At 48.8% G+C, this 24548-nt stretch overlaps 1 protein-coding gene across 2 annotated transcripts in view; it reads left to right on the top strand.

The window, feature by feature from the left end:
• Positions 1-24548, top strand: part of CHORDC1 (cysteine and histidine rich domain containing 1) — a 160060-nt gene that overhangs the window by 45559 nt on the left and 89953 nt on the right. For both annotated transcript variants that reach the window (XR_003856844.1, XM_029602299.1), the window contains exon 4: positions 10269-10429. Coding sequence is in view for 1 of the 2 variants with exons in the window: in XM_029602299.1 (XP_029458159.1) it covers positions 10269-10429 (161 nt within the window). In the remaining variant the exon portion in view is untranslated. The remainder of the gene's footprint in view (positions 1-10268; positions 10430-24548) is intronic.

Raw genomic sequence — 24548 nt, 5'->3', positions numbered from 1 at the left:
CCTAGTAGGATGGCGTTAGCGTAGTTTATTTTGGATAGGATGAGTGCCTGAAGCACAGTTCTGAAGTCGCTGGGATGCAAGAGCGGTTTTAGTTTTTTGAGTGTGTGTAGCTTGAAATAGCATTCCTTGAGGGTGGTGTTGATGAATTTTTGCAGGGTGAATTGGGTGTCAAGAATTACACCAAGGTCTCTTACATGTTGAGCGAAGTCTGGGAGGGGATGTAGGAAGCTGATATTGGTGGGTGGGGGATTGAGTTGTTGGGGGGCGATGATCATTAGTTCAGTTTTATTAGTGTTTAGTGCTAGGTTGAGTTGTGTGAGGAGGCTGTTGATGGCGGAGAGGGCACTTTCCCATTTTAGGAGGGCATTGGGTAGTGAGTCTGTGATGGGAATGAGGACTTGTACATCGTCGGCGTAAACAAAATGAGGGAGACCAAGTTTCTGGAGGAGATGGCAGAGGGGTAGGAGGTATATGTTAAATAGGGTTGAGGATAGGGAAGAGCCTTGGGGTACACCGCAAGTGATATTGATGGGTTTGGATTCATGCTTTCCAATTTTGACTTTGAAATGTCTGTTCTTAATGAAGGATTTGAACCAAAGGAGGGGGATTCCAGAGATTCCAATTTCAGTCAGCCTGTCGATTAGTGTGGAGTGATTGATGGTGTCGAAGGCTGCTGATATGTCTAGTAGGGCTAAGATGTAAGTGTGACCCATGTCTAGTCCTCTGATGATGTAGTCCGATAGTGATGTCAGGAGGGTTTCGGTGCTAAAGTGTTTGCGAAAGCCGTGTTGTGAAGGTAGGAGGATATGATGCTGGTCTAAATAATCGGATAATTGAGTGTTTACAGTTTTTTCAAGGACTTTCGCAAGAAACGGGAGATTGGAAATGGGGCGATGGTTGGTTAGGTCAGTGGGATCTAGTTTGGGCTTTTTTAAAATGGGTTTTATGAGAAGATGGTTTTACCAGAAGATGATATACATTTAATTTATTTCTTTGTGTCATTAGAGAATTAGATCAAAGGCAGATGATGGATGTGGTGTATTTGGATTTCGAGAGAACTTTTGATACTGCCCTGCATAGGAGGCACCTAAATAAACTGCCCTGAGGTGGTAGATAGATGGGTTAGAAATGAGTTGAATGGTAGGTACCGCTGAGGAAAAAATCCTTAGAAGGAACTGTAGAAGAGGAAAATAGAAAAATAGTTCAAGTCGGTGAAGAAGGAAATCCTTTGTTAAATGTGACAGATCTATTAGAGACGTCGGATTCTAGTTTAGCAGAATCCAGTACTATGATAGTAAACTTTGCTCTAGAAATAGTGGATATTTAGACTGTTTTTCAAATACCGGTTATGTAAATTTATGAATATACAGGTGAGAATATTTCCTGATGTGTCAAGAATGACACAAAGAAAAAGGAAGCAATTCCTACTTTTAAGAACTCGGGTATTACATTTAGGAGCTACATTCCTATTGAAATTCCCCTGCAGGTGTTAAATTAGTTCTCACAGGACAAGCAGGATGGTAGTCCTCACATATGGGTGACATCATCAGGATGGAACCCAATCACGGAAAACTTCTGTCAAAGTTTCCAGAACTTTGACTGGCCCCTACTGGGCATGCCCAGCATGGCACTAACCCTGCAGCCAGCAGGGGTCCCCCTTCAGTCTTCTTTTTTCCGTGCAGCAGTAGCCTCGCTACTGCTGCACGGAAGAGATTCCTGCACGGAAGAGATTCCTGCACGGAAGAGATTCCTGCACGGAAGAGATTCCTGACAGGAATTTTCCTCACGGAGTTAATGAAAATTAAATTGCCCCACAGGGGTCCCTCCTTTAACTTTTCTCAGGCCGCGGTACTCCGGTAAGTTTTTCACTGTTTTTCATCGATTACCGTAGAGTTTGGCCCTCGCGGCCTACAGGCCGTCGACCGTACCGCGGCTCGATTTTTCTATGGCCATGGTGTCGGGGTTTTGTCGGTGCCCGGACTGTACTCGCACCATGTCTATCACAGACCCTCATGGAGTCTGTATAATGTGTTTAGGCCGTGAGCATGATGTCCTGACTTGCACCAAATGTGCCCTCATGACACCAAAAGGTCGCAAAGCCAGAATGGAGAAGATGGGACTCCTTTTCCGTGCTCACACCCCGACGCCGTCCATCGCATCGACGTCATTGGAACCGGCACCGTCTAAGTCGCACCAGCATCGACGACCGTCCGGTGACGGCCCGCCATCGACGTCTTCACGGCCATTGACTCCCGTTTCTCCCCCTCAAGATCGAGGGGATCGTAGGGAGAAACATTGGCATCGTAAGTCTCGGACCGTCGAGGGAGCAAAATCATCGACCTCGCTACCGTCCAAGCCACCATCGAAGAAGCCCCGTCCAGGAACAGCACCGACCACTCCTGCGTCCGGGATATCAAGGCCACCCTCACCCGATCGGGGTTTGGGAGTCGCGATTCCGCCTGTAAAGGTGGTCCCTCTGACTGTGCCTCAGCCTCCCTCTTCCGTCATGGAGCCGGGGCTGATTGCCCCAGGTCTCCGGGAAGAACTGAACCGGCTGATCCAGGAGGCCATTGACAAGGCGATGCAACGACTCCAGGTTGCACCGCCATCGAGAGTGGAACCGGTCACTGACCCGATTCCAGCAGCGCTGCTCTCCTGGATGGAGGCGCTCATGACTGCCCTTCCACCGGTGATTCCCGGGTCTCCGGTGCGCTCCCCGATGACAGCTTCATCGGGAGGAGAAACACCGTTCCGCATTCCTCCTTTGGTGGTTTTGCCTCAGCCATCGATGCCATGTCGTCCCTCGCCACCGATTCATTCATCGGGGGCGATACGCACATCAGCGCCATCAATGCCTTCGATGCCGGCACCGATACCCCCCAGGGAGTCCACGGTGCCCCCGGTGATTCTTTCGATTTTCTCGGAGCCTCAGCCGGGCCCTTCGGGTATCCAATCCCCTTCTCGTCCTACACGTCAGCCTGCTGATCCTTATGACACCTGGGGTGATGATACTTCCACAGATACCGATGACTTATCTTCACCTCCCTCTCCTACTGAAAGTAGAAAGCGTTCTCCTCCAGAGGACCTCTCTTTCATTAATTTTGTGAAGGAAATGTCGGAATTGGTCCCTTTTCAGCTTCTGACAGAGCAAGATGATAGGCACCAGATGATGGAGCTTCTCCAGTTCCTGGATGCCCCTAAAGTTATCACTTCTATTCCCATTCATCAAGTTCTTCTTGACCTCCTCAAAAAGAACTGGGAAAACCCTGGATCCATTGCCCCAGTACACACAACAAGGCTGACATTACCTATCTAGTACAGTCAGCCCCTGGCTTTCAAAAATCTCAGCTCGACCACCACTCAGTTGTGGTAGAATCAGCTCAAAAGAAAGCAAAAAGGACGAAGCCTCACTCCTCTACCCCTCCTGTCAAGGAACACAAGTTCCTAGACAATATTGGTCGATGAGTGTTCCAAGGGGCCATGCTCATCTTCAGAATTGCTTCTTACCAGCTGTACATGACCCAAAAAGAACAGGGTCATTTTCAAGCAAATACAGGACTTCTCCGAAACCCTGCCTGACCAATTCCAAGATCATCTTCAAATCCTTGTCAACAAGGGATTTGAGGCAGGAAAGCATGAGATAAGAACAGCTTACGATATTTTTGACACCTCCACTAGAGTGTCTGCAACTGTCATTTCGGCAAGACACTGGGCCTGGCTCAAGTCTTCTAACCTTCGCCCAGAAGTACAAGACAGGCTCTCTGACCTGCCCTGTATAGGAGATAATCTGTTCGGTGAACAGATTTGAGACCCTCAAGCTCTCATCGCTACCTTCTGACTTCCCTTCTACACAGCCCTTCAAAAAGGGCTCTAAGAAGTCATTCTTCCGCCCAAGGAAGTACTATCCTCCACCAACAAGATCCCGAGTTACGAGGCATCAAAAATCTCAGCCTCGCCAGCCCCGGAAGCAAAAGCCATAAGCAGCTCCCCAGCCGGGGCCTGCTTCAGGTTTTTGACTTTCCCTTGGAGAGCAGCAGCCTGATTCCTCTGCCAGGCATACCAGTGGGAGGTCGATTGTGCCACTTTCATGGCATGTGGCAATCAATTGTTAGCAACCAATGGGTGCTAACAATAATTGCTCAGGGTTACCACCTGAACTTTCTTGCTCTTCCACCGGAATCACCACCTCTACAAGTGTGGAGAGTAACTGACCACTCTGTCCTTCTGGAGCAGGAGATTTCCCTTCTTCTCCAGTTAAGGGCAATAGAACCCATTCCTCTTTCGCAAAAAGGCCTAGGGTTCTATTCCCGGTACTTTTTGATCCCCAAAAAATCTGGGGGGCTTCGTCCAATTCTGGACCTACGTGCCCTCAACAAGTACCTTCACCAGGAAAAGTTCAAGATGGTAACCTTGGGCTCGCTTCTACCTCTTCTACAAAGAGGAGACTGGCTCTGCTCTCTGGACCTCCAGGACGCATACACCCACATTGCGATAGCTCCAGCTCATCGCAAGTACCTCAGATTTTTAGTAGGCCCAAGGCACTATCAATACCGGGTGCTTCCATTCGGCCTAGCATTGGCACCACGAGTCTTTACCAAATGTCTCGTAGTTGTCGCAGCTTTTCTCAGGAAAAAAGGTGTTCACGTCTACCCCTATTTAGATGACTGGTTAATCAGGGCCCCAACCCAGCAAGCCGCTCGATCGTCCCTGAATTTGACCCTACACACTCTAATTTCTCTAGGATTTCTCGTCAATTATGAGAAATCCTATTTAGTCCCATCTCAAACCTTGTCGTTCATTGGGGCAGACTTGGACACCTTACAGGAAAAGCCTTTCTACCTCAACAACGAGTGCAAACCCTCGTGTCCCTCGCTCACCAGTTGCAGTCTCAGTATACAGCAACAGCTTGGCAATTCCTTGTCTTTCTCGGACATATGGCATCCTCAGTCCATCTTACACCAATGGCCCGCCTGGACATGAGAGTCATGCATTGGACTCAGATCACAATGGATTCAAGCGACTCAGCCTCTGTCAACTATTGTCCACATCACCGACGCACTCAGTCTGTCTCTCGCCTGGAGGAAAGATCAGAACAATCTCCTCCAGGGACTGCCCTTTCAAGTGCCAGATCCTCAACTCATTCTCACCACCTATGCTTCCACAAGGATTTTGGTCTCCAGAGGAAGCCAAACACCAGATAAATTTCCTGGAGCTTCGAGCAATGCGATATGCTCTCAGAGCTTTTCAGGATTGCCTATCAAATCATGTCATCCTGATTCAGACGGACAACCAGGTGGCCATGTGGTACATCAACAAGCAGGGAGGCAAAGGCTCCTTCCTTCTGTGTCAGGAAGCTGCGCAGATTTGGGCGGAAGCGCTCTCCCACTCGATGTACCTCAGGGCCACCTATTTGCCAGGAGTGCACAATGTCTTGGCAGACAAACTGAGTCGTGTCTTCCAACCACACGAGTGGTCTCTCAATCCCTCGGTAGCGACCTCTCTCTTCCAGCAATGGGGTCATCCCCAAATAGACCTCTTTGCATCCCCTCAGAACCACAAAGTGGACAACTACTGCTCCCTCATTCGGAGCGAGCGCTCTCAGCCCAGAGATGCATTCTCCCTCTCGTGGGCAACCGGTCTGCTTTATGCATTCCCTCCACTTCCTCTTCTCTTGAAGACTCTCGTGAAGCTCCGTCAGGACAAGGGAACCATGATCCTGATAGCACCTCACTGGCCACGCCAAGTGTGGCTTCCTATACTCCAGGATCTCTCCATCCGCAGGCACATTCCCTTGGGAATGGACCCGCTTCTGATCACTCAGAACGGCTGATGTCTACGCCATCCCAATCTTCAGGCCTTGTCCCTAACGGCATGGATTTTGAAAGGTTAATCCTTCAACCACTTAACCTTTCAGATTCGGTTTCTCGTGTCCTGATTGTGTCACAGAAGCCTTCCACGAGAAAATCTTATTCCTATAAATGGAAAAGGTATACATCATGGTGTTCTTCGCAATCCTTTGATCCCTTTTCCTGTCCAATCCCAAGGTTTTTGTACTATTTCTGGCACTTATCGGAATCAGGTCTAAAGACTTCTTCCATCAGAATGCAGAATCCATGTCAGTGCGGTAGCCGCCTTCCATAAAGGTGTCGGGGATGTCCCTATATCGGTACAACCCCTCGTAACACGTTTTCTTAAATGTTTGCTCCATATCAAGCCACCTTTACGTCCTCCGGCCCCTTCTTGGGACCTTAATCTGGTTCTCGGGCGGCTCATGAAACCACCATTCGAACCTCTTCACTCCTGTGACCTAAAATATCTCACATGGAAAGTGATTTTCCTTTTGGCTATCACTTCAGCTCGCAGGGTTAGTGAGTTACAGGCCCTAGTTACCTATCCGCCTTACACTAAACTCCTGCAGGACCTGGCGGTACTCTGCAGTCACCCAAAGTTTTTGCCTAAGGTAGTTTCGGAGTTTCACATTAATCAATCCATCATACTACCTATCTTCTTTCCCAGGCCCCACTCCAACCCAGGGGAACAGGTTCTGCATACCCTTGACTGTAAACGGGCTCTAGCGTTCTACCTAGACTGTACAGTTGCCCACAGGAAGAGCACTCAGTTATTCGTCTCTTTCCATCCTAACAAATTGGGGCAACCTATGGGTAAGCAGACTCTCTCCTCCTGGTTGGCGGACTGCATATCTTTTTGCTATCAGCAAGCGGGCATTCCTTTCCAAGACCGTGTTAAAGCACACTCTGTAAGGGCCATGGCGACTTCAGTAGCACACCTACGATTGGTGCCGCTTCCTGACATTTGCAGGGCTGCCACCTGGAGTTCTCTCCACACTTTCACATCCCACTATTGCTTGGACAAAGCCGGAAGACAGGATTCCATCTTCGGCCAATCTGTCCTTCGTAACCTATTTCCAACATGACGTACCAATACCCTTCCGCCTGCCCGGTGGGGTTCAGGATGCCCTCTACCAAATTCCACCCCAGTTGTTGTGCCTGTTGCACGCCGTTGGGTATCTTTAATGCATGTTCGGACATCCTCAGCTCAGTATTCACCCATATGTGAGGACTGCCATCCTGCTTGTCCTGTGAGAAAGCAAGTGTTGCTTACCTGTAACAGGTGTTCTCACAGGACAGCAGGATGTTAGTCCTCACGAAATCCGCCCACCGCCCCGCAGTGTTGGGTTCGTAACGTTTTGTTTTTATTTTTTCGGCACTGCCTGTAGCTTTCAAATAAGACTGAAGGGGGACCCCTGCTGGCTGCAGGGTTAGTGCCATGCTGGGCATGCCCAGTAGGGGCCAGTGAAAGTTCTGGAAACTTTGACAGAAGATTTCCGTGATTGGGCTCCATTCTGATGATGTCACCCATATGTGAGGACTAACATCCTGCTGTCCTGTGAGAACACCTGTTACAGGTAAGCAACACTTGCTATATAAAGGGTTGACCTATCTTTTTTATCTCCCCTCGCAGTTAATTCAATTTCTTTTGGATAAGGACAAAATACAAGAGGGTATTGAGGGTCAGATTCAGCCGTTATAATAATCCCCCCCCCCCCAAAAAAAAAAAAAAAGGGCTGTGACTTTCTCTCATTTAGAAATGTCTTCTCCTTCTGCAGTTTAAATGACAATATTTCTTTACTTTATGTATACCTTGTAGACTGGAGTGTAGGGTCCATAATAGTTAGTTAAAATTGAAGATCTTTAACATTGAAGTATAGAGTAATGATATAGATGGATATAATATGTGTTTCATTTTATGATTTTGATAATGATGTTACTTCATTGTTCTTTGTCGAGTATTTTCTTGGTATGTAAATTTATAAAATTCTAATAAAAATAAAATATTAAAAAAAGAAATGAGTTGAGTGATAAAGGGTAAATGGAGTTCACTCTGAGAGAAGGGAATGGGATGAGTAAAGTACTTCAGGGATCTGGTCAATGTTAAAGCAGTGTTACAGAAGGATTTAAAAAGTTTTACCTACTGGAAGATGACATTAAGATATGCAGCTGAGTGGACCCCATGAGGAAATAGAATGAGAAGTGATCTGAGAGTTCAAGGTGTGGTCAAGTACTTAGAAACAAAGTTCCAGTGCGAAAAAATGCTTTTGGGGTGCAGAAATCCAAGGGAAAGGTACATGATGAAGGGAGGGGGTGAGATACTCTTGTTCACAGAATGGGAGGTCTCTGGGTGATCATTTGAGGATACTAGAGATGTGCAGTCGTTTGCAATTAAATAGGAAATATTGTAGTTTATTTCCCATTTTGTTGCATTTTGGGAAGTAAAAAAACCCCAAAAGGAAAACCCTCAATTTCGTGTGGTTGTCCTTTTTTTTGGGAGAGGGGAAGGGCATATCTAATTTAAAAACAAAACAAAACAAAAACCCAAATCACCCCAAACCCGCCCCAATCCTTCAAGTTTTATTAAATACACCCCCCCTCTCCCCGACTCCCCCAATGTCCCTGGTAGTCCCGGGAGCAATCTCCTGCTCTCGGACCGTCTGCTGCCAGTAATCAAAGTGGTTCCGGCGGCCCTTTGCCCTTACCATGTGACAGGGGCTACCGGTGCCATTGGCCGGCCCCTGTCACATTGTAGGAACGGCACCGGTAGCCTCTGTCACAAGGTAAGGGCAAAGGGCTGCCGGTGCCATTTTGATTACTGGCAGCAGACGGCCTGAGAGCGGGAGATTGCTCCTGGGCCCCCTGTTGGACCACCAGGAACTTTCAGTGAGTCTTGGGGGGGGGGGGGGGGCATTGTAGTTAATTTAAATTTGAAGGGTTGGAGCTTTTTTTTTTTTTTTTTTTTGGATGAAATTGGCAACGAAAATAAATTTCCAATCTGGGGGTGGACCAAAATGGCCCACATCTGAACCAAAAATGAAATGGGGCCGAAAAAAAAATGTATGCACACCTCTACAAAATAGTGCAACAAGGAAGTGACCAAAGTCAGAGAAATGTTCGGGTGCATAGGGAGATGCATAACTAGTAGGAAGGAGAAAGTGGTAATGCTTCTGTACATGCTATTGCCGAGACCTCACCTGTTCAGTTCTGAAGGATATAGATAGAGCGGAGGTGTTCCATAGAATGGCTACCAAAATGGTGTAGAGTCTGCACAAAAAGCCATGTTATAACTTAGGGACCTAAATATGTGTACCCTAGAGGAGAGACAGGGGATATGTTAGATATTCAGATATAGAAACATAGAAACATAGAAATGACGGCAGAAGAAGACCAAACGGCCCACCCAGTCTGCCCAGCAAGCTTCACACACTTTTTTCTCTCATACTTATCTGTTTCTCTTAGCTCTTGGTTCTATTTCCCTTCCACCCCCACCATTAATGTAGAAAGCAGTGATGGAGCTGCATCCAAGTGAAATATCTAGCTTGATAAGTTAGGGGTAGTAACCGCCGCAATAAGCAAGCTACACCCATGCTTATTTGTTTTACTCAGACTATGTTATACAGCCCTTATTGGTTGTTTTTCTTCTCCCCTGCCGTTGAAGCAGGGAGCTATGCTGGATATGCTTGAAGTATCAGTTTATTCTTCTCCCATGCTGTTTAAGAAGAGAGCCATGCTGGATATGCATCGAAAGTGAAGTATCAGGCACATTTGGTTTGGGGTAGTAACCCAAACCAAATGTGCCTGATACAACAAATGTGCCCAAGATATCTCAAAGCTATAAATAATGCACAAGGGATATACCTTTTTCAATGGAAAGAAAGATATAGAAGAAGCAATCTTGATATGAGTCAATTTGTTAGACTTCCAACATTGCATGATCTTCCTACTGCCATCTCTTGTTCTGCCAAGTGTTCTAGACCCTTCCAAGTTTTGTGCATCAAGGCTCAGTGTAGTGCTGAGCATTAGCCAAACAGCCTCCAAGAGTAAATCTTCTCTGAATATTTGGTTCCAGCATAGACTTTGTTATATTTCCATTACAGTACTGTTTGAATGCGTGATCCTGACCCAATGACAAGCTTGGGTGGTTAATTCTCCTTCCCTGCCACCCAAAAACAAAAAAAAAATTCAGCAAAAGGGAAATGTACTCTTTCGCCTTGGGCCATTATCTGTTTGCTTGTGAGGTTTTGTCAGTGCTTGAGATGTAGTTTTCCTTAAAGGACTTGTATTTCTGTTCATTTTAATTACTGGCAGTATACAACTATTTTAAATGTAACACACTTGAAATTCCAGATTTGGTTTGGAATATCAGTTATGGCATTTATTCACAAGTAATGTATAAAGTAAATTTTCACTTGGCAGGGCTGTACAAAAGGAAAGCACAATAATGAAAAGCCTCGTGAACCAGTTAAACCTGAAGTTAAGACAGCCTCTGAAAAAACTGAGTTAGCTGAGCTGAAACCTAAATTTGAGGAGCATATAATTCAGGCACCAAAGCCTGTGGAAACAATTAAGAGACCAAGGTATGTATTTAATATTAAATTCATGTATATCATACATTGTAACTTACCTGAATAGATTTCAGTTTTTTCATTTCAACTAGTTTCATACTAGTTATATGAAATGTTTTCTCTATAAAATGGTGCACAGCTGTAACGCACTACTTGGATTTCAGCAACAGATTAAATGATGTGGTCTTGTGTTGAATGTTTTTTATAATTTCATTCTCTACCAATCATATAGTCCTCCCCACTTCAGCAACTCACAGTATATTAAAAGACCGTCATAATAGGCATCAAGTGTTTTCACACTATATATTTTCTGCCTTCTATTTAATCATTTGTTACTCATGTAAATGATTTTAAGAATTTTCCATGCAAATAAAAATTAGTCTCAAATTCCGTGTCTTATATCCAAATAAAATTGTATTTTCCTAGCGTGTAGCAGATGGACTCAGAACCAATGGGTATAGTGTACTCGTGCTAGCAGTTGGAGACGGATCAGATTTCAATCTGACGTCAGCCCCTAGTACATATACCCCTGCAGGAAGTGCAGATCCTCAGTATTTTCCGTCTCCATAGCAGTTAGGAGCTATCTGCACGCTCTGCTCAGAGCGTTGGAACCAAATTTAAAGAAGAAAATTCTACTGAAGACGCTCTCCTGCGGTGATACCCTCGGGTCCCTCCCCCAGTCGAGATTCCCGAGGTGATTTCAGTGATCCCTCAGAGGTGAGCCTCGGTCCAGCGGCCGAATCGCGGCGGGACCTAGCCCCCGAAGGATCGGGCGCGGCATAGAGGCAGCCTCGGTCTGGCGGCCAAATCGCGGCAAGGACTTACAGCCCCCGAGCGAAGAGGAGTTCGGGCGCAGCTGAGAGGCAGCGAGTGCACCCTCAAAAGCGGCGGTGAAGGTAGTTGCCCTCTCCCCCCGCAGCCGGAGACCGCCCGGGTCGAGACCGGGAAGCGCCGAAGATAAGGTAAGGTAGAAATCTTTACTTGTGCCGGTCTCCGAGGATTGAGGACGAGCGCAGGCCATCGGCCGAAGCCAGCGCCACCGGGTTGATTCGCCCTAGCAGGGCCAGACCCCGGCATTTCCAAGGGCCCTCCCACGTGGAGACCCTCCGAGGTAGTCGCCATCTTGCCCGCATGGTCGCCATCGCCATCTTGGCCTTATTCTCGCCGTTCACATCGCCGTCCGGCTGAGCGCACAAAATTTACCTGTGCGCACAAACCTACTTCTGCGCTTAAGTTATACGCACAAGAACCCTTAGACGCATAAGCGGCGTGCGCAAGTCCTGGTCGCACGGACTACGCGCACTCAACTACCCGCATGCACATCCCGGGTTAAGCACTCAGATACGCGCACAAACCCCGACTGCGTGCACGCGGCCAGGCGCTCCGGAACGAAACATGTACGCGCAGGTAACCTCGACACCTCCAATAATGGAAGTAAGATCCCTAGGCCTCTGCTTAGCATGCCACCTCAGGGCCGCCCAGAGCCAGGAAGCCGATGCCTTATGCATCCAATGCGAGGAGGCCCTGGGAGATCCACCACAGGCTCAGGCTCGCCCAGGGCCGGGGACTAGCTCTTCAGGGGGCTCCCTGGAGTTAGCAACCCCCAGCGGGACTCCCTCTCAGCCGGAGGCTCCCAGGGAAGCAGCGCCACTCAATGTGGACTCCTCGTCTATTTCTTGGGTGGAACTCTTCAAGGGGATCCACGCCTTTGTCCTAATGCAAACGGATTCCCGTGCGGACCAACCACATACGTCGCAGGAAGACCCTTATGCTCCAGGCCCCTCAAGACCGAGGCATAGGCCCTTACCGCCAAGTAGTCCCACCTTCGGGGGTATGGACATCTCAGAAGAAGTCGAACCCCTAGAAGAAGGAGAACTCCCCCTGGGGACAGAACCCCACCGAACCATGAGACTGTTCTTCACAAGGGAGGAGCTCCCGGATCTGGTCTCCTAATGCCTGGTGGAACTGGCGATTCCGGATTCAGAAACCCAGGGGGATCCCGAGGAGAACCCATTTCTGGAAGGCCTTCGACAGACCTCCCGTCACTTCCCGCTCTTGCGAGCCGCTCAACAGCTAATTGACCTGGAATGGAACACCCCAGAGTCTGCCTTTAAAGGGGGGCGGGCCTTGGCCAGCTTGTACCCCCTGGATCTAGCAACCAAAGATATGCTCGCTTGCCCTAGAGTGGATGCCATGGTCTGCGCAGTCTCCAAGCGCACCACCATTCCGGTAGAGGGAGGAGTAGCACTCAAGGACACACATGACCGGCGGCTAGAAGCCATGCTTAAACAGTCATTTGACGTGGCCGCTATGTCTCTTCAGATTGCGGCCTGCTGCACCATGGTGACACGTGCCTGCTTATCCCAGGCCAGGAACGGCACCCCGGGAGATATCCTGGACCCAGCGCTATCCTTTCTAACGGACGCAGCCTCAGACCTCGTACGCACAGCGGCCAGAGGAGTATCATCGGCGATGGCGACCAGAAGACAGCTCTGGCTCAGAAGCTGGTCGGCCGACCCATCTTCCAAAACACGTCTCACAAGGATGCTTTTCAAAGGAACTCTTCTGTTCGGCAGCGATTTAGAAAAGATGGCGGGCAAATGGGGCGAATCCCCAGTACCACACCTTCAGGAAGACAAGTCAAGGAGAGCCCAGCGACAGCCTTCCAGAACCTCCAGGGGCAGAAGCTCGCAGCGCTTCAACCAATACAGGAGCAGCTACCAGTCGCCCATCCTCTGGGCAGGAACCATTCCTTTCGGAACAAGCCAAACAAGAGGGGAAACAGCTTGGGCACAGGGCCCGGCCGCGCTCCGCAGTGAGAATCAGCCGACCCATCCAAGGGAAGCCATTGGGGGCAGACTGGCCCTATTCTACCAAAGATGGGTCGAGATAACTTCGGACAAGTGGGTCCTAGCCATCATCCGGGAAGGGTACTACCTGGACTTCATACGCACCCCCCGGAACAAGTTTGTGGAGTCCCCCTGCCATGACCCCACCAAAAAGGCGGCAGTGGAAGTTACACTGGCCAGGCTACTGAGCCTCGAGGCCATAACTCCGGTACCTCCTCAGGAGATAAACTTTGGTCATTATTCCATATATTTTCTCGTTCCCAAGAAAGAGGGAACGTTCCGACCAATCCTGGACCTCAAATCCGTAAACAAATATCTGCAGGTCCCCCGCTTCCGCATGGAAACCCTGAGATCCTTAATAAAGGCAATACAGCCAGGAGAGTTCCTCACCTCCCTGGACCTGTCGGAGGCGTACCTGCACATCCCAATTCATCAGGAACACCAGCGTTACCTACGTTTCAAGATCCTGGGCCATCACTACCAGTTCCGGGCCCTACCCTTCGGGCTAGCAACAGCACCATGGACGTTCACCAAGGTGATAGTGGTAGTTGCGGCAATACTGCGGAAGGAAGGAGTCCTCGTACATCCTTACTTGGACGACTGGCTGATCAGGGCAAAGTCACCAGAGGAAAGCATCTAATCAACCAACAGAGTCAAGTCTCTACTGGAGAGCCTCGGATGGGTGGTCAACACGAACAAGAGTTCCCTGCAGCCCTCACAATCGTTGGAGTACCTGGGGGGTCCACTTCGACACCAAGGAAGACAAAGTCAGCCTGACTCCCACAAGGAGGTCAAAACTGTGGAACCGGTTGCAATCCTTGATGAGCGACCCTCGCCCCACGGCATGGGATTACCTGCAGGCCCTAGGGCTGATGGCATCCACACTGGAAGTGGTCCCCTGGGCGAGGGCCCACATGAGGCCTCTACAACACTCACTGCTGTCCTGTTGGAACCCACGGTCGCACAACTACACCGTACGCTTAGCCCTCCCGGGCACAGTCCGGACCAAACTACACTGGTGGCTGCAGCCCAGCCACATGAACAGAGGCTCAAGACTATCATCCCCAACCTGGACTCTGCTAACTACAGATGCCAGCCTACGGGGATGGGGAGCACACTGCGAGGAATTAACCGCCCAAGGGCAGTGGAACACAGAAGAGGCAGGATGGAACATCAATCACCTAGAAGCGCGGGCGGTCAGACTCGCTTGCCTGCGGTTCGCCCAAAGACTCCGAGGCAAAGCGGTCAGGGTGATGTCCGACAACGCCACAACGGTTGCCTACATCAACAGGCAAGGGGGAACCAGAAGCCAACAGGTGTCCCTGGAGATAAACCCACTGATGGCATGGGCGGAAGCAAATCTACAGGAGATCTCCGCCGCCCACATCGCCAGAAAGGACAACATCACGGCGGACTTCCTCAGCAGAGAAAGTCTAGACCCAGGAGAATGGAAGCTGTCTCCCGCAGTCTTCCGGATGATAGTAAACCGGTGGGGAACACCGGAAATGGACCTTCTGGCGAACAGAACCAACGCCCAAGTACCCAGATATTTCAGCCGCAAGCGGGATCTACAATCCCAAGGGATCGATGGCCTGGTGCAGGCCTGGCCACGGGGGACTTTACTATATGCCTTCCCGCCGTGGCCCCTCTTGGGCGCAATCATTCACAAGATACAGCTACACAAGGGACTAGTTCTTCTGGTGGCCCCGGATTGGCCAAGAAGACCGTGGTACGCAGACATGAGAAGACTGCTGGCAGGGAACCCTCTACCCCTGCCCCCTCTCAGGGACCTGCTTCAACAGGGTCCGATCTTCCACGAGGACCCAGCTCAATTCTCTCTTACGGTCTGGCCATTGAGAGGGCTCACCTGAAGAAGAGCGAATACTCGGGAGCGGTAATAGACCTCCTTCTCCGAGCACGCAAGTTCTCCACATCGTTAACATACATAAGGATCTGGAGAATATTTGAAGCCTGGTGCGAAGATCACGACATCAAGACACGTTCGCTTAAAGTTCCTGTGATGCTGGAGTTTCTACAGAGCGGACTTCAGAAAGGACTGTCCCTCAACTCCATCAAGGTACAGGTGGCAGCACTGGCATGCTGGATCACCAATCTGTGGTTGTAGAATCTGCCCAAAAAAGGGCAAAAAGATCAAAACCCCACTCTTCCTTTTCCCCAGGTAAGAACCAGAAATTCCTGGATGCCATTGGCCGGCGTGTCTTCCAGGGATCAATGCTTATCTCTCGGATCGTCTCCTTCCAGCTGTATATGACCCAGTACAACAGGGTCTTATTCAAGCAGATACAGGATTTTGCAGAGTCCCTGCCTCAACAATTCCAGGAACAACTTCTAACCCTAGTACACAAGGGTTTTGAGGCAGGGAAGCATGAAATAAGATCTTCTTATGATATCTTTGACACCGCTTCCAGGGTATCTGCAACTGCTATTTCGGCAAGAAGATGGGCCTGGCTTAAGTCTTCGGACTTGTGCCCTGAAGTACAGGACAGATTATCTGATCTGCCCTGCATAGGAGACAATCTGTTTGGGGAACAGATTCAGCGGACGGTGGCGGAACTCATGGACCATCATGAGACCTTTTGCCAGCTCTCTCTGATGCCCTCTGAGTATTCCTCCAAACAGCCTTTCAGGAAGGATACTAAAAAGTCATTCTTCCGTCCAAAGAAGTCCTATCCACCACAGTCTAGGACTCTTTCCATGAGACCTTTCCAAAAAGTCCAGTCTCATCAACCTCGTAAACAAAAGCCACAAACAGCCCCTCAGCCGGGCCCTGCTTCCGTTTTTTGACTCCTGCATAGAGAGCAGCAGCCAGTTTCCACTGCCTCAGATACCAGTGGGAGGTCGATTATGCCATTTCAAAAACAGGTGTCATACAATCACCTCGGACCAGTGGGTCTTCACCATAATCTCTCAAGGTTATCGCCTGAACTTTCTCTCCATTCCACCGGACTCCCCACCTCTACAGGCGTGGATAACATCCGACCACTCACTACTCCTGGAGCTCCAGTCCAGAGCAATAGAACCAGTACCTTACACTCAACAAGGCCTAGGATTGTATTCCTGGTACTTTCTTATCCCCAAAAAATTGTGAGGCGTTCGTCCATTTCTGGACCTACGTGCCGTCAACAAGTACCTCCAACGAGAAAAGTTCGAGATGGTAACCTTGGGTTCCCTCCTTCCTCTTCTGCAAAGAGTAGCCTGGCTCTGCTCTCTTGATCTCCAAGATGCATACACGCACATTGCGATAAATCCATCTCATCGCAGGTTTCTGAGATTTCTAGTAGGCCCCAAGCACTTATCAATACCGTGTGCTCCCATTCAGCTTGGCATCTGCACCACGAGTCTTCACCAAGTACCTCGTAGTAGTAGCAGCCTTCCTCAGGACTCAAGGTGTTCACGTCTACCCCTATCTAGACGATTGGTTGATCAGGGCTCCCACTCAGCAAACTGCTCTGTCGTCCCTACGTCTTACTTTACATACTCTGACTTCACTAGGATTTCTCGTCAACTACGAAAAATCCTGCTTAGTCCCATCTCAAACTTTATCATTCATAGGGGCAGACTTGGACACCTTGCAGGCAAAGGCATTTCTGCCTCGACAGCGAGCTCTCACTCTCATCTCCCTAGCATACCAGCTACAGTCTCAGCGCCGCACGACTGCACGCCACTTCCTCATCCTACTGGGACACATGGTATCCTCAGTACAGGTTACCCCAATGGCCCGCTTGGCCATGAGTCATGCAGTGGAGTCTAAGGTCACAATGGACTCAGTCTGTCCAACCTCTATCAACCACTGTCCACATCACCGACTCACTCCGTCAGTCTCTAGCCTGGTGGAAAAATCAGATCAATCTCCTCCAAGGCCTGCCCTTCCAGGCTCCAGACCCTCAAATAATTCTCACCACCGATGCTTCCAACCTTGGCTGGGGAGCCCATGTTTCCGATTTACAAACACAAGGAACTTGGTCTCCAGAGGAAGCCAAACACCAAATCAATTTCCTGGAGCTGCGAGCAATCAGATATGCTCTCAGGGTGTTTCAGGATCGCCTTTCCAATCAGGTCATCCTGATTCAGACGGACAACCAGCTGGCCATGTGGTACATCAACAAACAGGGAGGAACGGACTTCTACCTACTGTGTCAGGAAGCTGCACAGATATGGGCGGAGGCCCTCTGCCACTCGATGTACCTCAGGGCCACCTATCTGCCGGGAGTGGACAATGTGTTGGCGGACAACCTAAGTTGTGCTTTCCATCCGCACGAGTGGTCCCTCAACCCCACAGTAGCGGACTCAATATTCCAACGTTGGGGTCATCCTCGCATAGACCTCTTTGCGTCACCTCAAAACTGCAAAGTAGAGGACTTTTGCGCTCTCACCCTCAGCCAACACTCTCAGCCAAGAGATGCGTTCTTCCTCTCATGGCAACCAGTCTCCTATATGCATTCCCTCCCTTCCATTTCTCTCGAAGACTCTCGTGAAGTTACGTCAGGACAAGGGATGCATGATCCTGATTGCACCTCACTGTCCTTGCCAAGTGTGGTATCCAATACTTCAGGATCTCTCCATTCGCAGGCACATTCCCTTGGGACAGGACCCACTTCTGATCACTCAGAACGGCAGGTGCCTATGCCACCCCAGTCTTCAAGCTTTGCCCTGACGGCCTGGATGTTGAAAGGTTAATTCTTGAGCCACTTAACCTTTCGGAACCAGTTTCCCGTGTCCTGATTGCTTCGCGGAAGCCTTCCACGAGAAAGTCTTACCTCTACAAATGGAACAGGTTTAAGTCATGGTGTTCTTCTCAATCCCTTGATCCCTTTACCTTTTCCACATCGAAGTTTCTAGACTATCTCTTGCGACATGTTAGTCAGGTCTAAAAACATCCTCCATTAGAATGCATGTCAGTGCGGTAGCCACCTTCCATAAAGGTGTCGGGGACATTCCTATTTCGGTACAACCTCTCGTAACACGTTTTCTGAAAGGTTTGCTTCACCTCAAGCCTACACTGTGTCCTCCGGCCCATTCCTGGGACCTTAATTTGGTCTTAGATCGGCTCATGAAACCACCATTCGAGCCTCTCCATTCCTGTGATCTTCGCTTTCTCACATGGAAAGTGATATTCCTATTGGCAATAACATCTGCTCACAGAGTTAGTGAGTTACAGGCCCTGGTTACCTGTCTGCCTTACACTAAACTTCTGCAGGACCGGGCAGTACTCCGCACTCACCCTGAGTTCGTACCTAAGGTAGTATCGGAGTTTCACATTAATCAATCCATTATACTACCTACCTTTTTTCCCAGGCCCCACTCCAATCCAGGAGAACAGGCTCTGCATACCCTTGACTGCAAACGGGCTCTAGCCTTCTATCTAGACCGTACAGCTGCCCACAGGAAAAGTACTCATTTGTTTGCCTCTTTCCAGTCCATCAAATTGGGGCATCCTGTGGGTAAGCAAACTCTCTCCTCCTGGTTAACGGACTGCATATCCTTTTGCTATCAGCAAGCAGGCATTCCACTTCAAGACCGTGTTAAAGCACACTCTGTGAGGGCCATGGCGACTTCAGTAGCGCACCTACGCTCTGTGCTGCTGCCTGACATTTGCAGGGCGGCAACCTGGAGTTCTCTCCATACCTTTACAGCCCACTATATCTTAGACAAGGCCGGAAGACAAGATTCCATCTTCGGCCAGTCTGTCTTGTGAAACCTTTTTACAACTTGATGTACCAACACCCTTCCGCCTGCCCGTTAGGGTTCAGGATGCCCTCTACCAAATTCCACCCCAGTCTTTGTGCCTATTGTACATCTTGGGTACATTTGGTGCATTTCTCTGACATCCTCAGCTCGGTACTCACCCATATGTGAGGACTACCATCCTGCTTGTCCTGTGAGAAAGCAAATGTTGCTTACCTGTAACAGGTGTTCTCACAGGACAGCGGGATGTTAGTCCTCCCAAAACCCGCCCGCCGCCCCGCGGTGTTGGGTTCGTTACGTTTCCTTATTTTATTTTTCGGCACTTCCTGTAGCTTTAAACAAGACTGAAGAGGGACCCCCTGCTGGCTGCAGGATTAGTGCCATGCTGGGCATACCCAGTAGGTGCCAGTCAAAGTTCTAGAAACTTTGACAAAAGTGTTCCGTGATTGGGCTCCATCCTGTAATGTCACCCATATGTGAGGACTAACATCCTGCTGTCCTGTGAGAACACCTGTTACAGGAAAGCAACATTTGCTTTACCAGGGGCCCAGTTAGACACTGAGCAGGCAAAGATGTTTTTGATTCAGAAAAGGGCAGACAAACTGATTTACCAGGTAAGGAAGCTAGCAGTGGCCAGGAGACTGGCAGCAAAGGATTATGTGCAGGTGTTGGGGTTGATGGCAGTGACCATAGAGGTGATCTCATGGGCAAAGGCTCATATACACCCACTACAGAGAGCATTGCTCTCGAGATGGAACCCTGGTGCACGGAGTTATGGAGAGATGCTCAGACTCACCTCCAAAGCCAGAGCCAGCCTACATTGGTGGCTAGTAGAAAGCAACTTTTTAGCAAAGGTCAATTTAGTTCCGCCGGACTGGGTGACATTAAGCGACAGACGCCAGTAGGTTAGGCTGGGGGTGCATTGCGAAGTACAGGTGATGCAGGGCGGATGGTCAGCCAAGGAGAGGGAGGCCTCAACTACCCTGATAGAGCTAAGAGCAGTAAGGCTGGTGCTCAAATACCTAAGCCCCAGAGTCAGAGCAAAACTGGTAAGAGTCCTTTCCGACAGCACCACAACAGTGTCTTATATAAACAGGCAAGGAGGGTGTGAAGTTGGCAGTTAGAGGAAGAAGTAGAACAACTAACGAGCTGAGCATATCCTTGTTACTTGTTCATGTTCCAACCTACGGGTTTTGTTATGATTAATATGTTGTACTTTTCAAGGAATGCAATAGAAATCATAAATTAAAAAAAAAAGGGAACCTGGAGGTTACATAACAGGGAAGGAGAAACACGCAGGCAGACTACCTCAGCAGCACTCTCTGGACCAGGGAGAATGGGAGTTAGCAGAAGAAGCATTCACAAGAGTGGTAGGGAGGTGGGGAAGGCCAGAATGGAATTTGATGGCAACAGGAAGGAATACCAAGGCAGAAAAACCTTTCAGCAAGCACCAGGAACAGGGTTGAAAAGGAATAGTTGCCCTAGTCCAACCGGGGCCAGTGGACCAGCTGCTATATGTATTTCTACCATGGCCCTTTAATAGCAAGAGTGCTGAGGAAAGCGGCAAGTCACAGGGCCTGTATTATTCTGGTGGCCCCAGACTGGCCCTGAAGGTCGTGGTTTTCGGACCTAGTGAAGCTGAGCAGGGATGCTCCTCTAAATTAGGGAAAGCCGAGAGCCTGCTCAGGCAGGGCCCAGTCAAGTGGGAAAAGTCATATTATCTTACAGCCTGCCTCTTGAGAGGGACAGGTTAGGATAAAAAGGCTATTCAAGGGCAGTAGTAGCTATCTTAAGATCTAGGAGATACTCTACCTTCTGGGCATATGGTAGATCTGGAAGTTTTTTGAAGCGTGGTGCATGGGAAGAAAAGTCTTCTCAGAAACAGCAAAACAAAGGAAATCTTGCAGTTCCTACAGGATGTCCTCAAGAAAGGGTTAGCCCTGATATCAAAGTGCAGGTGGCAGCATTAGCCTGTTCTAGGGGCCAGGTGCAAGGAGGCTCCTTAAGGGCTCACCCTGACATAGCACATTTCTTGAGGGAAGTCAAACGCATGCGGCTCCCGACGTACCAGGTAATAACTTCATGGGACCTTAATGTGGTCCCAAGGGCCTTGTCCAAGACACCCTTTGAACCACTTGCAGAGGCGACATTAAAGAACCTCACGTTAAAGGCAGTCTTTCTAGTGGCAATATGCTCACCTTAAGGGTCTCAGAGATCAAGGCTTTGTCCTGTAGGGAGCTCTACAAGGACAGATTAATTATTCATCCCAACCCATCTTTCTTACCTAAGGTGGTGTCGGAATTTTAGGCAAAGCAGGAGATTGTTTGCCAGCTAGATGTCTGCTAGATGTCTGAAGGATGCTGCTACGTTACTGAAAGATCACCACTGAATTCAGGAAGACAGATTTTGTCCTCTTGGAAGGCCATAGAAGGGGCCAGGCAGCTTCTAAGCCCTCAATTGCACGTTAGATTAGCGAAGCTATAGTGGCAGCATATATTGCACAGGGGAAGCAGCCCTGAGGGGCCTTGTGTGCCCACTTTACTAGAGCTCAAGCAACCTTGTGGGTGGAGAGTAGGGCAGCAACACCTCAGGATATTTGTAGGGTGGTTGGTCACATATACCTCCTGGGGTACTTTCACTGGGGGTATGTTATAGGCAGGACCTGCCGGTAGAAGAGAATCTGAAGTTTAGCAAAATAGTGTTGGGGGCCTCTGAGACCTCAGCCCACCCGAATTAGTTATTCGGATACATCCTGCAGGTGAGGACTGGTCTGCAGGCCAAAAAGGAAGGTGAAATGTATGCTTACCAGATAACTTCCTTTCCTTTACTCCTAGCAGACCAATCCAAGTACCCTCCCCCCCCCAAAAAAAAAAAGGGGAGGAATTTAAAACAGAACCTCAATCTAATAGGCTAGAGCAAGAGGCTACTGGGGACCTCCCAGCTATCCCACAATATATAACATGAGTGACATAAGCAAAAAAAATAGTGTGGAAAAAGTTATCTGCCTTCACCTACTGGCAAGCAGGGGAATCCCACACGTGTGGACTGATCTCCTAGGACTAAAAGAAAGGAAATAATCTGGTAAGTATACATTTCACCTTAGCTACACTACCAGCAAATCGTGACAGATTATCATACCTTTTCGGTGACATCACTGCTATAAGGAGTGGAACAGCACAAACACTTGCCAGTAGTTTCCATTTTCAGAAGGTGGCTGGTGCAGCAGGATTCCTTGTTTCCAGGAATTAGGTTCTTGCCCTTTCCTGGTAGAGCTAATGTCCCGGTTGGCAACACTATTCAAATTGAATTTCCTGGTAAAGCTGCTCTTTGGGCAACTATTTTTGTGATTTTCTCTGGAAGAACAGGCCTTCAGTCCTGGTTCCCAGGGACTCCCTGTGCGCTCCTTGAATGATCAGGTAGCTCCCCAGGTTCCATCTGGGCCTGGGTGAGCTGGACGTTTTTGGGGGGTTTCAGAAGCTCCCCTGGGCAGACATCTCTATTGTATCCGTTACCTATTTTTGCCTCCTGAACTTCTCTTCCTCCACTCCACCCCTACACCTTACTTGTTCTCCTGTTTAGTGTTGGTAAAATGAAAAAAAAAAAAAGCACAAGGTAGTTAAATGGCTGCTGCAGCTGAGGCTCAACAGCATGCAGATGTCTGAAGTGGGGGAGGGGGGTAGTGTTGAGCAAGTTCTATCCTGTAGTTGGACGGAAGTGAGTGATGTCAGCAAACCCTTGAGGTGGCTGGGCACCATTTTCTTTTCTTTGGCTATGATGGAGTCTGGTTTGTGTAGGAAAGCCACCGAGCAAGGCAAGCACGCCTCCCCTTCTATATCCAGCACTATACTGGTAAGAGTTGTTGCCATTTTTTATTCTGCAGGTGGCCCGGCCTATCTTCTCTGACACAGATCTTTCCCATCCAGAAATCCAGGGCCATCTGCTGTTGGCCCTCGAAGGGTAAGAGTTCTGGGAGCCTCATTGGGTATCTTTCCCCCTTCCATGGGCATTTTTTTCTAAAGTTGCATTGGTGCTGCACCAGGTTCTTTGTGTCACGTAGGGTGCTGTTAGGGGGTAGGCGGGGGCCTCAGGGTTCGTGTGGCCAGTGACCTTGACTAGCCATCGTGGGGTTTTAAGCACCAAACACTCTAAGCTGGTGAGGTATGTTTTGGGCCTATCTGAGGGTCCTGCTCCCAGTGTCTCCCCTCGATTCCTTGGTCACTAGACTATTTTAGGAAAGAACCCCTTCTCTTATCTCCCAGGTTGCTTCTGCTTTATGGAAGTCGTGTTCCAGAGCTGAGGGAGTCTTTTGAAGGTGACCCCTTATGGAGGACTTCAGAAATATAAGGATTTTCCTCTTCCACAAGGTGGTGAAACATATGGTCTTGTTGTAATAGGAGTCGCACAAAAGTAGGTCTCACAGAGACTAAGACTTTGAACAAACTGTATCCTCTACCTCAGAGGACAGAAAAGATTAGTGTCAATGCTTTGCTTTTGGCCATGATCAGTACGTTGAATTGTTTGATTGGGGGATGGGAGGGGATGCACAGTCCTTAAAGAACTTCAGGAAAGAAAGATCAAGATTACTTCAAGGGGTATTCAAAGTGGCTTTAGCAGTCTAATCCTTCATTTGTGGAGATCATGTGAGTCACCTTGTTGCTTTGGGTGAAAAGGCTCTGAGTCCAGAAGCAGTCTGGTCAGGCACCAGGGCCACTTTTTGGCAGTTGCAATATACGACTATATTTGGCTTTCTTCGTGGTCAATTGTTTCGGCTCAGAGGCTTTTATGACTGTGTAATTGGGTAGCATGTATGATGTCTCAAGACGCATCTCAGCAAGCTTCATTTTAAAGGGAAGTTTTTGTTTGAGAAGGATTTAGAAAAGTTAGATAAGGCTCTCAGAGAGCCTAAAGCAGAAGCTCCTAGAGAATAGAGTCAGTTTGTTCTCCTAGGCTGGCAGAAGTTGGTCTCTTCAGTGATTCCTGGAGCTACAGGCAAGGGAAAGTCTTTTTTTCCCTGGTGACCAAGTTTCAAGATGGAAACTGATCCTTTTATGGTACCAGAAGGTCTAGGACTGACACACCTGATTTTCTAGGGGGTCTTGTTTTGGCCCACTGAGAATCAGCAGGTCCTTTCCAGGATAATCACAGTAGGTAACTGCCTCAGGTTTTTTGGGAATCAACCCATATCTCTTCAGCCATTGGATCCTGGATTTTATGCAGCATGATTATTCCTTAGAATTTGCCATTTCTATTTCTGATGCTTTATGGTGCTGCTTTGTGGCTCAGAATGTAAAAGGTTGGCGATAAAGGCCACTTGGGGAGATTGTGGTTCCAGATTTAGGCTGTTACTCAATATACTTCATGGTTCTGAAAAAGGATATGTTCTTCCAGCTCATTCTGGATCTAAAAGATGTCATTTGGAGGTCTTTAGGTTTCCTGTTTCTGTATGTAAACTCTTGCTCCATCATTGTGGCAGGTAGGCAAAGTGAATACCTTTTATGTCCCTGGATTTTCAGAGGCTTACTTTCATGTTCCCGCCAAGGAGAATCACCAGAAGTTTCTCCATTTTTTCCATTATC

The sequence above is a fragment of the Rhinatrema bivittatum genome, chromosome 5, assembly GCF_901001135.1.
Source record: "Rhinatrema bivittatum chromosome 5, aRhiBiv1.1, whole genome shotgun sequence".
Taxonomy (NCBI): Eukaryota; Metazoa; Chordata; class Amphibia; order Gymnophiona; family Rhinatrematidae; genus Rhinatrema; species Rhinatrema bivittatum.
Note: the sequence above shows the minus strand (reverse complement) of the source record. Positions and strands in the feature narration are given on the sequence as shown.